Source organism: Phodopus roborovskii, unplaced genomic scaffold (genome assembly GCF_943737965.1).
Source record: "Phodopus roborovskii unplaced genomic scaffold, PHOROB, whole genome shotgun sequence".
NCBI lineage: Eukaryota > Metazoa > Chordata > Mammalia > Rodentia > Cricetidae > Phodopus > Phodopus roborovskii.
Genome location: NW_026126099.1, coordinates 256,622 through 277,559, shown reverse-complemented (window position 1 = coordinate 277,559; position 20,938 = coordinate 256,622). Strand labels below are relative to the sequence as shown.

Genomic DNA, 20,938 nt, shown 5'->3' with positions numbered 1-20,938 from the left:
AACACAACCACAGAGAGAGCCAAATTGCATGGGTGTCTCTTTTGAAATCTTAAGGCCCACCACCTGTAACATATCTCCTTTAACAATGCCACAACTCGTAATCCTTCTCAAATAGTTCCACCAAGTGGGGACCAAACTTTAAACATTCAAATATTTGAGCTTATGGAGGCCATTATCATTCAAACTATCACAAAGGTATAAAAAAACCTTATTTTTCTTACTGTTCCTTTTATTCTAGCACTGAGGTAACAGGGAAAGGCATGTCTTCCTGAGTTAGAGACCTGAATGGTCTATATAGTGAGTTCCAAACCAGGTAGAGTTACACAAGAAGACATTGCCTTAAGAAAAATAAAAGTATCTTCCATTAAATCAACAAAGGAAGAAAAAGATTTTATAACAAAAATATAAGACACTAAAAATGATAACAGAAGATTGAAAGACCTCAAATGCTTATGGACTGGTAGGTTTAATATAGTAAAAATGGCCATCCTAACAAAACTAATCTACAGATTCAATATAATCAGAAATCCTCATCAAAATAGCAATGCAATTCTTTACAGAAACTGAAAAATCATTTAAAAATTATATGGAAAAACAGAATACTGGAGGTACCAGCATTTCTAATTTCAAATGATATTACTCAAGTATAAAAAAACACCATGGTACCGTCATCAAAACCAACACAGTGATCAGTAGAAAAGAACCCTCTTATAGTCACCTGGCTATTAACAAAGAGACCATAAATATATATTGCAGAAAACACATCCAATTAATGGATATTGATTGAACTGGATAGATACATGTAGAAGGAAAAGAAACTCTGTTCTAAATGGATCAAAGATTTCAACACAGACCTAATATGCTAAATCTATTAGAGGAAGAAGTAGGGGATATCCTTCAACTTTTAGGTGTAGGCAAGGATTTTCTTAACAGAATGCCAGTAGTGCAGGCATTAAGATCAACAACTGACAAATGGGACCTCCTGAAATTAAAAGCTTCTGTACAGCAATGGACACTATCATTAGAGTGAAGAGCCAGTCTATGGAATGAGAAAAATTCTTTACAAGCTCTACATCTCATAGAGGGCTAGTGTCTAGAATATACAAAGAGCTCAAAAAAACTAAGCACCAATAAAACAAACTCAATTTAAAATTTTGGCATGTAACTAAATGAAGTTCTCAAATGACAAAATAAAAGTAGATTGGAAACATTCAAAAAATCCATTCCATATCTTTAGTCATACAGAAATACAAATTAATACTACTTTGTGGTTTTATCTTACCCAAGTTTGAATAGGTAAGAGTTACAAAAAAAAGTTGGACAACAAATGCTGGTATGGACATGGGGAAAGAAAATCACTTAATCACTATTGGTGGAAGTATAAACCGGTACAATCAGTATGTAAATTAATTGTGGAGGTTCTTTAAAATAGATTTATCATATGATCCAATTATAACTCTCCTGAGCACATACTCAAAGGACCCTATAACTTATTACAGAGGCACTTGTTTATCCATGTTCATTGCTGCTCTATTCATAAGAGTCAGGGACGGGAAATATCCTAGATGTTCATCAACTGATGAATGGCTAATGATAATGTGGTACACTTACACAATGGTATATTGTTCAAATGTTATGAAAAATGAACCTATGAAATTCACTAGTAAATGGATGGAACTAGAAATAACCATTAGTGAGGTAACCCAGACTTGACAAATATTTTACATTTTTGCTTATATGCAAACTCTAGCTTTGAATCTTCAGATATGTGTATTTAACTTGGAGTACCCATAGAACTCAAGAAAAGAAAACAGTAAGGGGCCATAAGAGTGCTTTTAAGAGAAGGAAAAAAGAACACAGGTGATATAACATGGAACAATGGAGCAAGAAGGTTAAGTGGGCTAGGTGTTGGAGTGCAGAGTAGAGGAGGGAACTTTCAGAAAGATACTAACACTAAAGACTTTTGAAAAAGTCAAAATGGAAACCTACTATTGTACAAGCTTCCTAAAACATATATAAATATAAAAAGTTCAAATGGGGCCTCTCACAGACACTATAGGCTATTAAATAAAAACTCAGTGTCAAGAAAAGGTTACTTCTTTTGAAATAGTTGATCAGTGGGGCTTCATAGACCAGTAAATGTTATAACCGGAACTATTACCATTGTTCTTGGTTACCCCTACCCCAAGATCTCAATGATAAGATCCTAGTTGCTAAAGATACCACATAGAGCATAGAGAAATCAATCTGTTCTGATCCATAAGCTAATGGATAGCTTTCATCATGCAGAATGGTGCTATGCTATGCACACTATTAGGGGAGAAATGTGATCACTAGCCTTACCCAGCTATGAACCCAGAAAACTATTATAATTATACTCTGTGAAGATATATTTACTGTTATAATAGTGTTATGAATGTCATAGGAATAACCAATCACTTTCTGATTGTATTATTGTATTTAAGGCCTTCTTCAGAAGATCGAACTCATGCTTCACATGTTAATAAGGCCAAAGACCTGAGTATAGGTAGGTTCTAGGGGAGAACTTAATACTATTATTATGCTACATGTACATAGTATTAAACTGATTTGTAAAGATTTATGCACATAGATAAGTGTATCTCTTATCTCTCCTCAGAGATGCTTTTTCTGCAGTAGCTAGAGATTAGCTGAGACCTATAACTGAGCAAGCTGAGCAAGGTGTAAAGACAGAGAGACTAGAGAGTGTTCAACCCTAAAGGGGAATCTATACCATACTGTGTGACCCCAGGGCTAGGGATCATTTCAGAAGAGGGGGCAGAAAGATTATGAGAGCCAGGGGCAGTGGATAACTACAACAAAACAGTATTTTCTAGAAACAATTTGGCAAGTGCATATATAAACTAACACCTGTGAGTTCATATACAAGATCAAACCAGACAAAAGTTCCAGCATGGATATGAAAGGGGCTTAAGACATCTCGCTCCTAGCCAAGGAACTACTGACAATTGATTACTGCTGAGAGAGGGAAAGTCAGTTTTCTTCAGGGATGTAGCCCCTTAAGAGTTTATGTTCCAGTAAATAGTCCTATATGTATGCACATAATAGCAGAACTATGTGGATTCTTGTGGATCTAAATAATAATAATAATGATAACAACAACAACAACAACAGAGGGAGTGAATCCAAAGGAAATAGTGGTATAAGTGTAGAGGAGAAGTTGGAGGTGAAGGAATGAGTTGAGGCTTGATTAAAATGTATTACATACATGTATGTAATTCTTAACCAAGAAAAATACCTTATTTCCCGTAACAAATCACTTAATTCATGCTCTACCAAATGGTAAGCTTCTAATACAAAATACATGGACAACTCTTTTTCATCATACATAGCAAAGGACACTATTCTAAAATCCATGTTGATTCTTGGCCATCATCTATGCTTCTTATGACAACTTAGTATATCTTTCCATTCTTACCACCAAAGCTGTAAACTTTTAAAAGATTATTTGTTCTTAGGAACAAAATTCTTCAGAACTATTCCTCATGACAATACTGTTGTTTTCTCACATTTGCTTATACATTCACTGGAGAAAGCAGAAAAGCTTTTCTATTTCTCATTTTCTTATTATAAGCAATGTAAAGCAGTTTTTTGAACTAAGGGAAAAATGACAAAAGTATACTTCTGAAATGAATGCAGTGCTCAGTAACCAACCTAATTGTCAAACATGGATGAATTTAACTTCCTGTCCTCAAAACCATCATACAAAGAGCATACATAGGTGGTGACTCTCTTTTTCAATTCTTGTGTGTGTGTGGATGCCATTTACCTTTAGAGGCTCGCCCCGTCTTTCTGGGAACCTTTGATGAGGCAGGTAGAGGTCGCTGAGAAAATCGTTTGAGGCTTCTCCTTTCCTTAAGTTCCTCACTTACTGCTTTAAAAAAAAGGGTACATATTATAATTACTATAGTCAGGTATTTTTGTATTATTTGTATGAAGTATTTCTGTTTCAAAGTAATTTGCATACTATGACTTCACCAAGAGTGTCAGTTATTTGACTATTATTAACAGGTTCACTATTTCCTATTAGGTATTTCTACTGAAATAATATATTAAAAAGTTAGACTGGAGAGATGGCTCAGCAGCTAAAAGCCCCTACTGCTTTATCAAACCATTGGAAACCAGATCTCAGTACCCACATTTGGCAGCTTACAAATACCTCGAAGCTCCAATATATCTGATGCCTCCTTCTGGGTTTTGTGGGCACTTTCACACACATACATACAAAAAATAAAATCTTGTGTTTGTGTGTGTGTATTCAATAATTTAGAAGTACCTAGATAAGGATATGCCTAAATTATATCTATCCTATTGTCACACACATACCATGCAAGCACTCTGTCACTGAGCTATATCCCCTATTTACTTTCTATTTTGATTCAGAATCTCAGTAAGCTGTCCAAGCTACAAGCTAGACATGAACTCAACACTGTATCTCAAATACACCGAAGATTGCCTCAACCTCCCCAGTAGTTGAGATTACAGGTCTATGTCAACAGACGTGGCTATACATATTTCCTCCCAATTCAGAAAGTAAACATTTTTCAGAGAGGCAACCTGGGAACCAGGGAGGATCAGTACCTTGTTCATAAAGTATAATTTTAATTAAGGGCAGGCCTTAGATTAAAATTTAGGTCTACCAGACTTCACGTCCTTTTAGTATACAGGTTGCAGAGTCAAGCATTGAAACCAAATTTGATAAATTGCAAACCCTTATGACTATTGTACTTTCATACAAGGACTTCTTGTATTATAACTTTATTCCAAAGGGATTCACTGGGCAGTTATGCCAGCAGGGAGAAACCAGATAGGGGACTCCAATTAGGAGATCACTTTACTAAACCAGAAAAGGGATTCTGCATTGAATGAGGGTAGTGACAAGGAAATGGAAAAGGAAGGACTAGACTGGAAGATTTCACTGAAACAGAGGCAATAAGGTTTATGAGGGGAAAAATGAGAATAATCAGAAGGACTAGAAAATGAGTAACTGAGTAATTGAAGATGACACCCCAGTTTTCTCCGTACTGGAATACTGGAATACAGTGGACTTACAAAGATTAAGTCTGTCATGGTATTCTATAGTTCCAGAATTGACAGCATTTGTCTAGAAAACAATGCAGCTTTAATACCTGGAGCTTTTGCTACTCTTAAGACATAAGCAAACCAGAACATAGTCATAGGAAAGAGCAACAAAACTTTCTTCCGGAAAAAAATGGCCAAAAAACTCAAACAAGCTTTTCACTGTTGAGATCATAAACAAGAATATCACCCATGATTCTATAGGACAATATTGCATTTTTCTTTTTATTCAGCCATTAGTCTGTGAGTTCATGAAAGGCAGGTAACTATAGCTAATTTTGAGAAAAGCATTCTTTATAATCTATGAGCTCAATGGTCTTTGCTACTTTCTTTAGATTTAGGTAAATGACATAAAAGCCATTCCTCAACCTAACAGAAAACGTCTTATATCAACTAGTCCCACAGAAGCAAAACATAACATGTTAGCTTTGATTCTCAAGTTCACTAGGAATACAGAAAGAAATTAGTTTCTTACTTTAAGTGAAGTAAGTATAATTATATACCTCATCTTCTTCATTAGTTCAATGTAGCTAAATGTTTGAGGATGACAGAAAGATAAACTCTGAAATACCCAGATTCCCAATATAAAATGCAAAATAAAAGCATATTAGGGGTCAGCAGATAAAGACATTTGCTACACAAACCTGTTGAAATGAGTTCAATCCCTGGAATCTCTGCAAAGATGGAAGGAGAGAACTGACTCTATAAACTTATTCTCTGCCTCCATGTGTACTGTTCCTGATCCCTCCCCACACAATATCTTAAATATATAATACAAAAAACTTTTCGTACCTGGTTTGTTTTGATCAAGGTCTGCAGTAGGGGTATGAATACGAGCCTTAGGTTTGAACGGCTGGCTACTCAAAAACTTATCACACTGAAGGCTGTGGCAGAAATTTTCAAGAAAGCGAAGTGCAAATGATGCACTATTCACTGGAGGGAGCTGAACAGTATGAACTTTCCCATCAAAGAAGGCTATAAAGTGGGGAGGTAATGTCAGTCATCAGTCATCTCATAATCCCATAGACAGATGAGAAATACAATAACAAAAGAATCAACTCAAGAAATGTACTTTTAAAGTTTACTTTCTGGGTTTTGGGATTTAAAAGGGAATTGATAAAAAAAAATCCCATTTCAATATTCATAAACGGGAACAGAAATGGTTTGCTTAACAGTAACCCTATTCTAAAATATCCCATGAGTAATATGCTGATATAATCATGATAGACACTGGCTACAACTTACTTCTCTCCTACTCTATTTTTTTAAAATGTTTTTTTTTTGTTTGTTTGTTTTTTGTTTTGTTTTGGTGCTGGGGAATAAATTCAGGGCCTTGTACATGCAGGGAAATGATACTATCCCCGAGTTATAATCCTTAGCCTTTTCAATTTATCATAAGATTTTCTTCGAAGACATGCCATTCTTTAATGCTTCTTAGATATTGTCTATAAAAATTAAAGTTTTTTTTTAAATATCTAGCTTAACAAAGCATGTACAAGGAAAAATGATTGTATATTTTGGTTGTTGTTTGTGTGACATGGGGTCTTACTATATAGCCTTAGAGGACTATGGTACTTTACATATAGCCCATTGTTCCCTTGAACTGATCCTTCTGTTTGAGACTCCTTAGTATAAGAAGAATAGAAGAATAGGTATGTGCCACAATACTTGGCTCTCATCTGTCTGCTTTGATAAAAGTAAGTTTTCCAAATAAGAGTTAAAATTTTGAACGCATATAACCATTATGCTTATTCTATTATGTCAGTATAATATTACAGTATAAATATAAGTAATACATATAATAGTCTGCCTTTCTAAACCTCAAATCAAATTTAGAACAGAATTTGAATAAAGAATTAGATTAGTATACCAGTTATTATTTCTCCTCCTCGATTATCTGGCTTAAGAAATAAAAACACAGTCTTGGTATCAATGGCACAATCAACACAGGCCTGCACAGTCCGCTGGAGAATCACATTCACAGGGCCTGGGCCAAAGTGGTCAGGCAGCTGCAGAACTTTCTGTGGATCCAGGTAGGGGCCACAATCTCCATGTTTATTTATATAGACACAGACTTGAGAAAAATACATATAAACAATGGAATTAATTAAAATAAATATTGTGAAAATATTACATAATTGCCATATTCTACTAGTGACTACATTTAAAAGAAACTTAAATAAGTTAACATCAATGACCATGTTTGCTACTGAAAACATGGAAGTATATATATTATCATATTTATGTAAAGATTTTGGACGTGGAATTAGTAAAAAAAAAAAAAGGAGCTTATGCAGTATTCTAGAATTCTACCCACACTGATTATATAAAATAATATGGTTGAGAAGACATATAGAGGCATCATAAAATCATTTTAATTATTATTGCAAGAAAGGGCACAAAAAGTAAAGACTAGTGTCCTGTTTTTATTTATATTTTTATCTTTTTCTCTCCAACTCCTCCTAGACCTTTCCCGGTTCTCTACCTACCCAAATTCATTGTACATATAGTATATGAATTTCCTTTAAAAAATTGGTCATCCTTACTCATTTATAACTAAATTTCTTGTAAATCACCAATAGTGTTGTTCAATTGAACTTTTAAAGTAATCAAATGATTTAAGCTATAGTTAATAATAAGTTCTAATGACATAAAGTTTAAATATAAAATTTTCCTTCTCTATATGCCTAGGCTCAGTGATGAAATTTTTAAACTATTTTCTTTGTACAATAAAAGCATACATAATAGAAGTTTCTCATCTATAATCATGGTGGTAAGTGTAGACAATTTTAATCAACAAATGCAAATCAATGTATACTATAACAACATGCATGCAGGTTTATCATTATTGAAGCTATTTCTTTCTTAAATCAAGGGCATTTAAAACTGTTAATTTGTACTGAAAAATTATACACACACACACACATATATATATATATATATATATATGTATATATTTAGTATACTAAAAACCTATTCACTGGGTGGAAATATATTTCAAATTGTCCTAATAGTCTGAGGAAGGGTAAACATGAAACAGTGATTAAAACCTTTAGCCCAAGGTGATAATGGCACAGATATGTTCAGGAAATAAAGCAAAAGAAAGATTTCAATGTTTTATATTTCTACTACATTGTTGAGCATCTCTTAGATGAAATCATTGGTACCAGAATATTTAGTTCAAACATAATGAGGTAACTTGGGGATGGGATGTAAGTCTGAGCATAAAATTCATATATACTTCATAGACACTTTATATACAAAGCCTGAAGGTAGTTTGATATAATAATTTGGGGGCATTTATATTTTGATTGCAACCCATCATATGAAGTCAGGTAATTATTACTTCTGGTGTCATGTCAAGGTTCAGAGTTTACATTCTTGGATCAGATATGACCAACTTTATATTCATTTAGCTACTGGATTAAAAATCATAAATAATAAGAAATGAAGTATGCTAAATGAATCTTTGAAAAACAAGTGGTACTTCAAAAATTAATTTCCTTTACATGAGAAAATATGATAAGGAAAAGTTCAAGAAATTTAAGAGCATAAAGAAGATAATTAAGGATATAAAAGAATAGGACACATTATTTAAAACACAAAAGGAGTGCTGGAGAGATAGCTCAACAGCACAGGTGGCTCTTTCCAGACAGTCTCAGTTTGCTTGCCAGCACTCACATGACAGCTTACAACTGTCAGTATCTCTAGTCCCAGAGTATCTGACATTCACTTCTGGGCATGAGGCAGATACATGGTGCACAAATACTCACACAGGCAAAAGCACTCATGCATACAAAGTAAAAACTAAAAAAAAAAAAAAAAAACTACAGAAGGATTACGGAAAGGTATACGGGATGATAAAAAGTATTAGCTATGGTATGTGCTCTTTCAAACCTACCAGACAAGAATTTAAAGTCACCATGTCCTTATTCAGACAATTATTTTCAAAAGGCATGAGTTACCTTGGAAAACACATATTATATGAAGTGACAAAATACTCTCAAAATAAAGTATAAGTATTTAATAATGACACAAATTCAAAAGGTTGTATATTTATTTTTAGGTGACATGGATTTAAATAGACTGGTTTTGTTTAACATTAAGCCAAACTATCAGCTTAACAAAATACAATAATAGTTTACTCATTTCCAGTACTTCAACAACACTGAAATCAATGCTGAATACATGTTTAGTGCTGTTTTGAAAATACTAACTTACCTGTAGACATTACTATTTTAGATGGCCCCACAGAAGACTTATTAGATGAAGAGCTTCTCATCAGTGAACTGAGAGAAGCTGAAGATGTAGAAGACACAACTGGAATACATTTTTCCTGTTTATTTTTAAAAAAAGGGGGGGGGGTAAATAATGCAGGAATATATTCTTTTAACAGGTTCTAGATTAGAAAAAATGGTAGATATCACTGAATCACAAAATCATCATTTAAGAAAAAAGGTTGAAAACCTTCTGGATACCAAGTACTGCAGTGCTATGGAAACTGAACTCTCTTTTCTAATAAGAAAAAATAATGTCAGCAGGGCAGAGGGCTTTAGAAAGCAGCTGTTAATTCCCATTGTGTCTAGCCACCAATGATCTCCACATAATTATAAATAATTTGATGAAGACTGCTTGTTGCAATAAGAGACAAATTTCCCTTCTATTACTAGTATTCTGTTTATGTAAAATATACCTCTTCAAAATTATATAAAAAACACAGGAATCAAACATTCTGAGCAGCTGAAAATATGTGTTACCAAATGTATTTTCACATTAAATTTCAAGATCAAATTTTCTTAATTTTATTTCTCACTTAAAATCCTAGAAAAATCTTTTTGGTTTATCTTAATATATTTACAGATATTTCATACTGATTTTTATAAATTTTAAATGTTTTAAATAGAAGTAATAGTGTAAGTATTTTAAAAACAAGATGGCATTATTTTCTTTTATATGGCAAGCATTCATAGAAACAAATGTTATGCTGAATAAACCATTTTATTATACATTTTGTTTCCTTTATTCATTTTTGTTATGGTGGTTCCACATATCCTATCTTTTTTGTTTGTTTGTCTGTTTCCAAGACAGAGTTTTTCTATGTAGCTTTGAAGTCTGTCCTGAACTAACTTTGTAGACTAGGCTGGCTTCAAACTCACAAATATTCGCTTGCCTCTCCTTCCCAAGTGCTGAAGTGCTGGAATTAAAGGTGTGCACCAACACCACCTGGCTATGTATCCTATTTTTTTGAGGGATTATTTGAATACTTAAAATACTATTTTAATTTCTACCTTGGAATTTCAGGTACACATAGTTCTTTACATTTTTTACATCATGACTAGAGGATTATCTATAATTTTGTATAATTTTCAAATAAAATTCATAATGTACCATTTCATAAATATGTTGAATCTAAACTTATATAGATCCTTATCATCCACATTCACAATGTAAATCCTTTGTGTATTTACATCTGTCTATGATATAAACTGTACTGGACTAGAAATGACTGTATGAAATTTTTTCCTCAGTATTTTCTTGCCCCAATCTATCCCTGCCTCTCTTCCTCCTGACTAATACACACGTGAAGGAAATCTGAACTTACTGTCTTACTCAGTATTTTAAATTCTGTATCAGTTTTTCATACTGGACAGTTCTTATTATATTCTTCAATTCATTTGCTCTGTTCTTTCTCCACCAGTAAATAGTAGTTAATTCTGTCCAATCACTACTTTTAGATATTACTTCTGCTACACCCCCAACTTCAGTTCTCCTTTCTGCCCTGTTTGATTTCCTGCCATGACTGCTTCTGATAATGAACTGTGATAGAGAAGCGTAAGTTCCTCATAAGTTCCATTTGTTTCATCACAATAGAAAACCCAACTATGACAAAAAGAGCCTTATACATTTAAAAGTCCTAAAAACTTGAGTGTAGCCTTAGTAAATTGCTAACCTGCATGTTAAAAATAATGATCCAATAGAGACTTTAGAAGACAAATTAGGAAAAGATATGACTAACCTTTTTTCCACCTTTATTCTTTCCACCTTTATTCTTTGGTAAGACAATTTTAATAGTAATGCCTTTCTTAGTAGTGGAAGTATCTCCAGTGGGCTTAATTTGTCCTGATTTCTTGCTGGTCTTTGGCACTGGTGGTACAACAGTTGTTTTCCGTGGAGACTTCTTTGAAGATTGAGCCCCTTTGGAGGTAGAAGACTTAGTTTTCTCAGAGGTGGAAGATTTTGTCTGTTCAGCAGAGGAAGGTGGTGTGTTCTCTGTACTTTTCATTGAAAGAGCTGAGAAAAGAGCTTAGCAACAAAAATTAAAGAAAATGATATAGTAAAAACACTATCATATGAGTGAAAATGTTTATGCTTATCTTCAAAACATCCCAAAGGTTACTTATGAAAATTATTTTAAACAAGATCCAAATTAATAAAACTAGAGATGAAAAAGACAATAAATACAACAGATATTAATAAGAGACTCATAAAGGAATACTTTTTAAAAAACTGTATTCTATTGAACTAGAAAATATAAATTTCTTAAAATATACAATCTATCAAAGTTAAATAAAGATAAAGTAAATGTGATTTATATAGATTCATAACCCCTAGTAAGACAGAAACAGTAACAAAAAATTCTCCCAATTATAAAAAGGCCAGGGACAGATGTTTCTACCAGAAATCCAAAAAAAGAATCAATGACAACAGTCTTCATATTATTCTACAAAAGAAAATCTGAAGAAAATTCCTAAATTCTTCTTACAAGGCCATTATCATCCTGATACAAAAACCACACAAAGACCCAACAAAAAAGAAAATAGACCAAGATCCATTATAATATAGATAAAAAACTCAATAAAATATTACGAACAAAATTCAAGAATGCATCAAAAAGATTATCCACCATCAAGTCAGCTTCATCCCAGAGAGGCAGGGATTATTGAACATATACAAATCAAAAACATAATCTACAACATAAATAGACCAAAGGACAGAAACCACATCTCATAAGGATAGAGAAAAGGCCTTTGCTGATAAAAGTCCTGAAGAGATCAGAAATATGTGGGACATACCTCAACAATGTAAAGGAAACTTATAATAATCTCACACACCAATATTCCTTCTAACTGGGGAAAATTTAAAAAACTAAAACAAAAAACAAAAACATTTCCACTCAAATTGGACTCTTTCCATACCTGTTCAATACAGTGTCTAATTCTTGGCTAGATCACTAAGCAATGGAAAGAGATCATGGAGCTACACACAGGCCAGAAATAAAATAAAGTATCCGCATTTGGAGATGACATGATTTTTATATACAAAAGTCTTCAAAAACTACACCAGGAAACCTGGGGGGTGGGGGAGGCAGGATCTTCCAAGAATCAAGAAATAGAATATGGTGTTATAAAATGGGAAATCAGAACAAGAGAATTAAAGGAGATAAAGGTATGGGAGGGAAGGGTAGAGAGGAGGGAACATGGGGAAGGAAAATAAATTTTAAAAACACTTTCAAAAATGTTAAATGGAAACCTACTACAATTAAGGCTTTCTGAAATATAAGTAATTATAAAACATGTTCAAGTGAAGTGACCTTATAATGGAAGGGCAACATACCAACTCTACAGCACAAGCTACCAAAACCCAACCCAGTACGAGGAATGGGTTACCACTTTTTGAGGTGTTGTCAAAACTGGTCCCACAGATCCCACAGCTAACACTAAAGGGCATTGCCAATGCTACTTGTTGCCCTCTACAACTTGAGGGTTAAGAATCTCAAGGTAGTTTTAATTTGTTGAACATACCACAAAATATGCCAAGGAACATAGAAAAACACAGCTGGTATGCAAATGGAAGCTTCACTTCTACTGGCTATGGTTCATAGTGTGAAAAATATATTATGCATGTTGCCAGAGAAAAAAAGCAATAATCAATCTCAACAAGCTATAAACCAAGAAGGCTACAACAACTGTCTGATTGTATGTAAGACATACCCACTGCCACAATAGTAGCAAATTATTTTTGGAATAACCAACCAGTTTTTGTTGGATTTAAGGCCCTCCATGAGATGGAATCCAAAACTGATACTGGTAATAAGGCAAAACAAACAAAACCTCTGACAACATAGGCCAAATGTACTAGGAAAATTCTTATTAGTATAATTCTGATCAGTGGTCATAATTATAAAGTTACTTCTAAATGAATGACATACTGTTATTGATTACTAATGATAACTAATCATTGATTAGTGATGCACTCAATCATCTTCAGAGAAGCTTCTTGCTTCTACAAATGGACCACCTGCAGAGAATGAGAGACTGGAGTGCTCAACCCTCAATGAGATAACTTTATCATTCCCACTCCCTCAATGATGAGTTCTCTATGTGGAAAAGCAGGCAGAAAGATTCTAACCAGTGGGGTAAAATGACTTTGATGAGAGAGTATTTTCCAGAAACAACAAAGAAGACACACATCCAAACTCAGAAAGAACAGGATAAAATGCACAGGTCATAAACAAGCTTAAGCCAGAAAAAAAATTCCAGCATGGATTAGGCAAAGTAGATAGATATAAAGTAGCAGCCCTTAGCTAAGAATCTATATTCAAAATTGATAGGTGCTGTAAAAGAAAAACCAGTTTTCTTCAATAGACTGACATAAGCTAATCTAGAGCAATCTTACATGAACACAATATTGACAACTATTTTTTGTAAGTTGTGCTTCTTTTGTTAAGAAAGAGAAGGTACATAGAAGGTACATAATATCCTATACAAAGCGAGGAAAGACACTGGAAGAACTGTGGGAGAGGACACAATAACATCAAAATATAAGGTACAAATTTTGTAACAATAAAAACAATCATTAAAGAATAAAATATTGTTTAAATAAGAATACCATTAAAAATTAAATTTTAGGTACATTAAAATTTCATAACCAGGAAACAATTTAATTCTCTAAAAAGATGAATTTATTATAATTACCAACAAAATTGAGCACAGTGAAAATTATATCACTTTATCAATATGCTACTTCTTGTATTAGATTTCTTCAAACAAAAAACTGTCTTTCCGAAAAAAATATGCTATTATTTAATATTGAGAAAAATCTTGTAAAGCAATACAGAAAAATAAGGCAAAGGAATCACCTGGAATTGCTTCTTCATCTTCTAAAAGTTTGGCTTGCTCTTTCCAAAACTTGCTGACTCTTTTGCGCTTACGTTTTTGCTCAGCTTTGTTGAGGTATGAAATGAAAACCAAAAATTAAGCACATTTAAAGCTGGAACACATTATGTTCCAGTATGCACATTAAATAATAAAACTTCTAATACAGCATAGTCATTTATCTTATCATAGAGAAAATTTCTATGAATTTATCACTATGGTACTTATACTTATATCCTTAAAAGTGAAAAACATGCCAACATACCGTGCTCAGATTAATTCATGGGAGAGGGATTGGCCATTATACAACCTATTTTGCCAGAATTTGTAGACTCCTCATGGGAGCCCTTACCGGTATGGAGGAGTGGACTGGGGTGGGCTGGGAGGGAGGCAAACGAGGGAGGGAGGGCGGGTGGGAAGGAAAACTGTGGTTGTAATGTAAAATGAAATGTAAAAGATAAATGAATTATAAAAGAGTAAGAAACAGTACTGTCTTCTAAAATCACTGCACCATTATTCAATATACAGCAAAGCAAAAGTCTTGTGAATCAATAAGGATTTAAACAAAACAAAGCAATCACCTTGGGCTTCTTCTTCATCTTCAAAAAGTCTGCCTTGGTGTTTCCAAGGTTTGGTGACTGTCTTACCCTTGCGTTTTTTCTCAGCTTTATTAAGGTATGAAATGAAAAGCAAAGATTATGGACATTTAAAGCTGCAACATATAATGTTCCAGTATGCATGCTAAATAATAAAGATTCTAATGCAGCATAGTCATGAAAAGGTTACCATCATACTCACATGAATTTTAACAATGCACAATGCACAAAAACTCTAAGGATACAGCAGTGGCATGCACACCTTGGCAGTAACTACATAACTCTTTATCTGGATTCAAGATCCATTCAACACAATGGAAACCATGGCTAGTACTGAATTCGCAACTAAAAATTCTATGCTAGAAAATTGATAGTTATTGGAGGACAATCTGCAACAATAATGAATTTTAACTAAACCAAGCACAGGCCATGAACAACTAACTACTTATAAACATTTGTCTTCATAACCACAGATAATCGTAGTCTTCAATCTTCATCAAGAAAACATTGGATTGCCACAGAGACTATTACAATAAACCCAAACCAATCAAATCAAAGAGTTTTGGAGCCTAGTCAGAAAACATCTACAGACCACTCTTGCACATAAGACTAGGCCCAGGAACACTGTCCAAGAGGAGGTGGAAAGATTGTAAAGAACAAGAAGGTGAGGGAATGTGCTCCAAAACTGTCTCCTAGTAATATCAAGAGAAAAACAAATAATCTCATGAACATCACTACCCAAACATGAGCCAAACAAGAATGACATGAATACATAAATAAACTGGACAAAGAAAAACCCACAAAGACTAAACCCTACACAAAAGAAGTATAGAAAAGTAAAGAAAGGGGGAACAGGAGAACAGAGAATCCCCAGGGAAAGGCATATCAATTCAATATCTGCTGTGAAAAACACAACAATGAAGATTTACATACAGTTACTATTATAGAGACAGAGCAAGTTATACTCAGTGTCATATGTGTACATAGATATTCCTAAATGCAAACATTAACAATTACTGAGAAAAGAGGCTATGCATATGGCAGAGGGATGGAGGCATAGATGGGAGGTTTGGTGGAAGGCAAGGATAAGGAGAAAGTTTGAAATTTAATTATTATCTCAAAATTAGACTAATGAAATATGAAAAAAACTGAGGAAAAATCTAATTTCTCCAAAAGAATGAATTTATTACAATATGAGATAAATTTGACTTACCATACTGAAAATTTCTATCAAATTTTCATTATGCTATTTCTTACACTTGTTTCTTGAAAGGAGAAAAACAAGTTTTTTCTTCTAAAAACACTACACCATTATTCGATTTATGGCAAACATGAGAAAAATTATAGATTTTAAAAACCACCATCAAAAAACAATTAATCAAACAAACAACAACAAAAACCAAAGCAATCACCTGGGCCTGCTTCTTCATCTTCAAAAAGCCCGGAGAGGCATTTCCATGGTTTGGCGACTGTTTTGCCCTTGCGTTTTTTCTCAGCTTTATTGAGATATGGAATAAAAAACAAAGATTATGGACACTGAAAGCTAGGACAAACTATGTTTAATCTTCTATGCTTCACAAAAATAATAAAGTCTTGAATACCAATGCATATGCTCTATAGCCTTATCATGAAAGCTACCATCATGCTCTAGTGATGCATAACAATGTCCATCATAGCATGATAACTCTCAGTATGCAGCAGTGTAACACACACCACCTTTGTAACCAACAATTCTTTACTTGGAATCACTCAACGAGAGGGAGATCATGCCTGGCACTGAATACCAGCTAAAAACTCTGTGCCGATGAAATGATGATTACTGGAGAAGACTCTACAGCCAATAATTTACAGCATAATCCCTAAAAACAATCTACAAACTTTGTTCTTATAGCTGAAGACAACTCCAGAGACCATTGCAAAAACCTAAATTAGAACAGAGAATGATGGAGACAAATTGGAATGCATATGCCCACAGAACACTCCTGCATATAAATAAGGCTCAGGGAACACTACCAAAGAGGGCCTGAAAGGTCATCCCAGCCAGAGAGTGAGGAATTTTCTCTAAGATTGTGCCTTCTCTTCTAGGAACATCAGGAGAAACACCTACAAAATCTCATGACCAAACATGCATGACCTGAACAAGAATGGCACCAATACATCCACAAACTGGACATTGAAGCCCATCAGGCTTCAATCCTAGTCAAAAGTTCATAGAAAACTGAGGGAAATTGGAAAAGGAGAGGTGGGAATACTCAGGGAAGAATACACAAATTCATGTCTGATGCCAAAAAGCCATCCATGAAAACAAATATAAAGGTAGTATTAAAATTACTGAACAGGTTATATCAAGGATTATGTGTGTGTTTATGTGTTTTGTGGGGATGGTTATAGATATTATTAAATACAATCACTAAAAATTAGAGGTGAAAATGATCATGAATTTTGGCTTGAAGAAGGGGATTGAAATGGAAGGTTTTAGAGGAAAGAAAAGATATGGAGAAAGGTTGAAATTAAATAATCATCTATTTTAAAAAATCAATCACTCTCTTTGAAGCCTTGAAAAGAACCTGCAATCATGAAGCAATTTAATTCTCCAAAAGGATGAACTCAATATAAAAAAGACAAATTTGATTTATCACAGTGAAAATTTCTATAAATTTGTCATTGTGATACTTTCACACTTTTTCCTTAAAAGAAAAACAGTGTTGACTTCTAAAAACATTATTACACCATTAATCAACATACTGTAAATATCATGTGAATCAATGCACACAAGAAAACAAAACAAAGCAATCACCTGGGCGTGCTTCTTCATCTTCAAAAACTCCAGCTTGATCTTTCCGTGATTTGGTTACTGTCTTTCCCTTGCGTCTTTTCTCAGCTTTATTGAGGTATGGAAGGAAAAACAAAAATTATGGACATTACATGCTAGAACAAATTATATTTAATCCCCCATGCTTCCCCCAAATAATAAGGCCTCCAATAATAATGTACATGCTCTACTATAGCCTTGTCATTAAGGCGGCTACCATCATGCTCTAGTAATACATAACAATGTCCATCATAGCATTATAACTCTAAGTGTGCAGCAGTGTAACACTGTTACCAGAGTTCTTTACTTGAACTTCAGACTCACTTAACAAGAGGGAGAACATACCTGGCACTGAAAACCACTAACTTACTAACACAGCATAGTCCAAAACACCAATCTACAAACTTTGCTCTTATATCTATCTGATGATAACTGTAGCCTTTTACTCTCCATCAAGGCAACTTTTGTTGCAGCAGCCAGAGATTACTGCAGAATTCCACAACCAATCAGAAAAGAAGGTGGTGGAGACCAATCAGAATGCTTACACCTATAGATCACTCCTGCATATAAATAAGGCTCAGGGAACACTACCAAAAAGGAGGCTGAAAGATACATCACAGCCAGAGAGTGAGGAATTTGCTATAAGACTGTGTCTCCTCTTCTAGGAATATCAGGAGAAACACCTATAAAATCTCCTAATCTCATGACCATCACTGCCCAAACATGACCTGAACAAGAATGGCACCAATACATATACAAACAGGACAGAGAAAGCCCATCAGGATTCATCCTTACTAAAGGATGATAGAAAACTGAAGGAAACTGGGGACGGGAGAGGAGGGAATACCCAGGGAAGAATACACCAATTCATGTCTGGTGCCAAAATATCAGTCATGAAAATGTATGTATAAAGGTACCACTAAAGATTGAACAGGTTATATTAAGGAGGAAGGAGGGAGGGAGAGAGAGAGAGGGAGAGAGAAAGAGAGAGTATTTAAAAAAACAATCAGTAACAATTTAAAAAGAGGCCACAAATATTGACATATACAAGTGGGTTAAAATGGGAGTTTAGGAAGAAATGAAAGTTTATGGAGAAAAGTTAAAATGAAATGATAATCTATTAAGAAATGAGATCATGCTCCGTGAAAACATGTAAAGAATCTGAAATCCAGAAGCAATTCAATTCTCCAGAAGAATGGACTAAATATAATAAGTGACAGATTTGACCTACTACAGTGAAAATTTCTATAAATCTAGCACTGTGGTGCTTACACTTATTTCCTTAAAAGTTAAAACAGTGATGTCTTCTAAAAGTAATATAACTGCTTCTTCATGACCTGAACAAGAATGGAACAAATACTTGCACAAATCGAACAGAGAAAAGCCCACGAGGTTTCAAGCCTATACAAAATGATGACATAAAACTGAAGGCAACTGGGAATAGGAGACATGGGAAGTCCAAGAGAAGAATATACCAATTGACTCTCTGTTGCCTAAAAATCCAACCATGAAAACATACATATAAAGGTACAATTATACAGACTTAACATGTTATTTTAAGGAGTATGAGTGAGAGAGAGTTCTTAAATACAATTACTAACAATTATTGGGGAAAGTGGTAGGTTTTGGATGGATAAAAGAATATGAAGGTTGAAATTAAATGATAATCTCACACATAAGGATACCAATCTCCCTGAAAACATGAAAAGAACCTGCAATCAAGAAGCAATCTAATTCTCCAAAAGGATGACCATAGTATAATGAAATACAAATTTGACATATCACAATGAAAATTTTTATGAATTTACCTAGCAGTGCTTACACTTGTTTCCTTAAGTGAAAAACAGTATTGCCTTCTGGAAATAATACATCATTAATCAATATACTAAAACATCATGTGAATCAATATACACATAAACAAAACAAAACAAAGCAATCACCTGGGCCTGCTTCTGCAACTTCAAAAAGTCCAACTTGGCCTTTCCATTGTTTGGTGACTGTTTTGCCCTTGCGTTTTTTCTCAGCTTTAATGAAGTATGAAAGAAAAAAAAAGATTATGGACATTTCAAGCTAAAACACATTTTTTTAATCCACTGTGTTTTCTCTTAAATAATAAAGCTTCCAATACTAAGACATATGCTATTATATAGCCTTGTCATAAAGAAGTCTACCATTGCACTCACATAATATGTAACAATGTCCATCACAGCATAATAACTAAGTGTGCAGGAGTGTAATACAGACCATCTTTGTTACCAGGATTCTTTACTTGGACTTAAGACTCACTCAACAAAAGGGAGAACATGCCTAGTACTGAAAATGAGCTAAAAACTTTGTGCTGGTGAAATGATGATTACTGGAGAAGAATTTAAAACCACTAACTTAATAACACAAAATAATCCCTAACATCAATCTATAAACATTCCTCTTATACCTAAAGATAACTGTAGCCTTTACTATTCATCAAGGCAATTTTTGTTTGTCACAGTCTGAGACCATTATAAAAATCCACATACACTCAAAAAAAAAAAAAAAAAAAGAATGGTGGAGACCAATCAGAATGATTACATATACTTACATATACAGACACTTACAGAGCATTCCTGTATATAAGAAAAGGCTCAGAGAACACTACCCAAGAGGGGGTGGATAGATCATCAGAGACAGCAGATGAGAAAATCTGCTTTAAGACCTTGTCTCCTAGTAATATTATGAGAAACACACAAATTCTCACAAACTGCCCTGACCTGACCAAAAAAAAAAAGTCACTGATACATACACAAAGTGGACAGAGGAAAGCTCTTCAAGTTTCATCCCTACTCAAAGACCATAGAAAACTGAAGGAAATTGGAACAGGAGAAGTGAAAACACTCATTGAGTAAAACACTCATTGAGTAATTCATGTCTGGTGCCCAAAGGCAGCCAAGAGAAGATATAGGAAGGAACAATTATATATGTGCATGTGTATGTAGATATGCTTAAACAAAATCAATAAAATTAGTGAAAAAAAAAGTGGACACAAATTTTGGCATAGAGACCAGGATTGAAATGGGAGGTTTTGGATGGATAAATAGGGTATGAAAAAAGGTGGAAATTAAATGATAATTATACATATAAGAACACAAATCTCCTTGAAAACATGAAAAGAATCTGCAATCAAGAAGAAATCTAATTCTCTAAATGGATAAACACATTATAATGAGAGAAATATTTGACTTATCACAGTGAAAATTTCTACGAATTTATCATGGTGGTAC

At 33.9% G+C, this 20,938-nt stretch overlaps 1 protein-coding gene across 1 annotated transcript in view; it reads right to left on the bottom strand.

The window, feature by feature from the left end:
- LOC127218432 (sex comb on midleg-like protein 2) overlaps positions 1-20,938 on the bottom strand; it is a 66,290-nt gene that overhangs the window by 7,484 nt on the left and 37,868 nt on the right. Inside the window, exons 15-23 of the mRNA XM_051179448.1 lie at positions 19,622-19,705; positions 17,667-17,750; positions 16,282-16,365; positions 14,855-14,938; positions 14,258-14,341; positions 11,135-11,421; positions 9,340-9,454; positions 6,989-7,192; positions 5,911-6,093 (exon numbers count right to left, since the gene is read on the bottom strand). Coding sequence (XP_051035405.1) covers positions 5,911-6,093; positions 6,989-7,192; positions 9,340-9,454; positions 11,135-11,421; positions 14,258-14,341; positions 14,855-14,938; positions 16,282-16,365; positions 17,667-17,750; positions 19,622-19,705 — 1,209 coding nt within the window. The remainder of the gene's footprint in view (positions 1-5,910; positions 6,094-6,988; positions 7,193-9,339; positions 9,455-11,134; positions 11,422-14,257; positions 14,342-14,854; positions 14,939-16,281; positions 16,366-17,666; positions 17,751-19,621; positions 19,706-20,938) is intronic.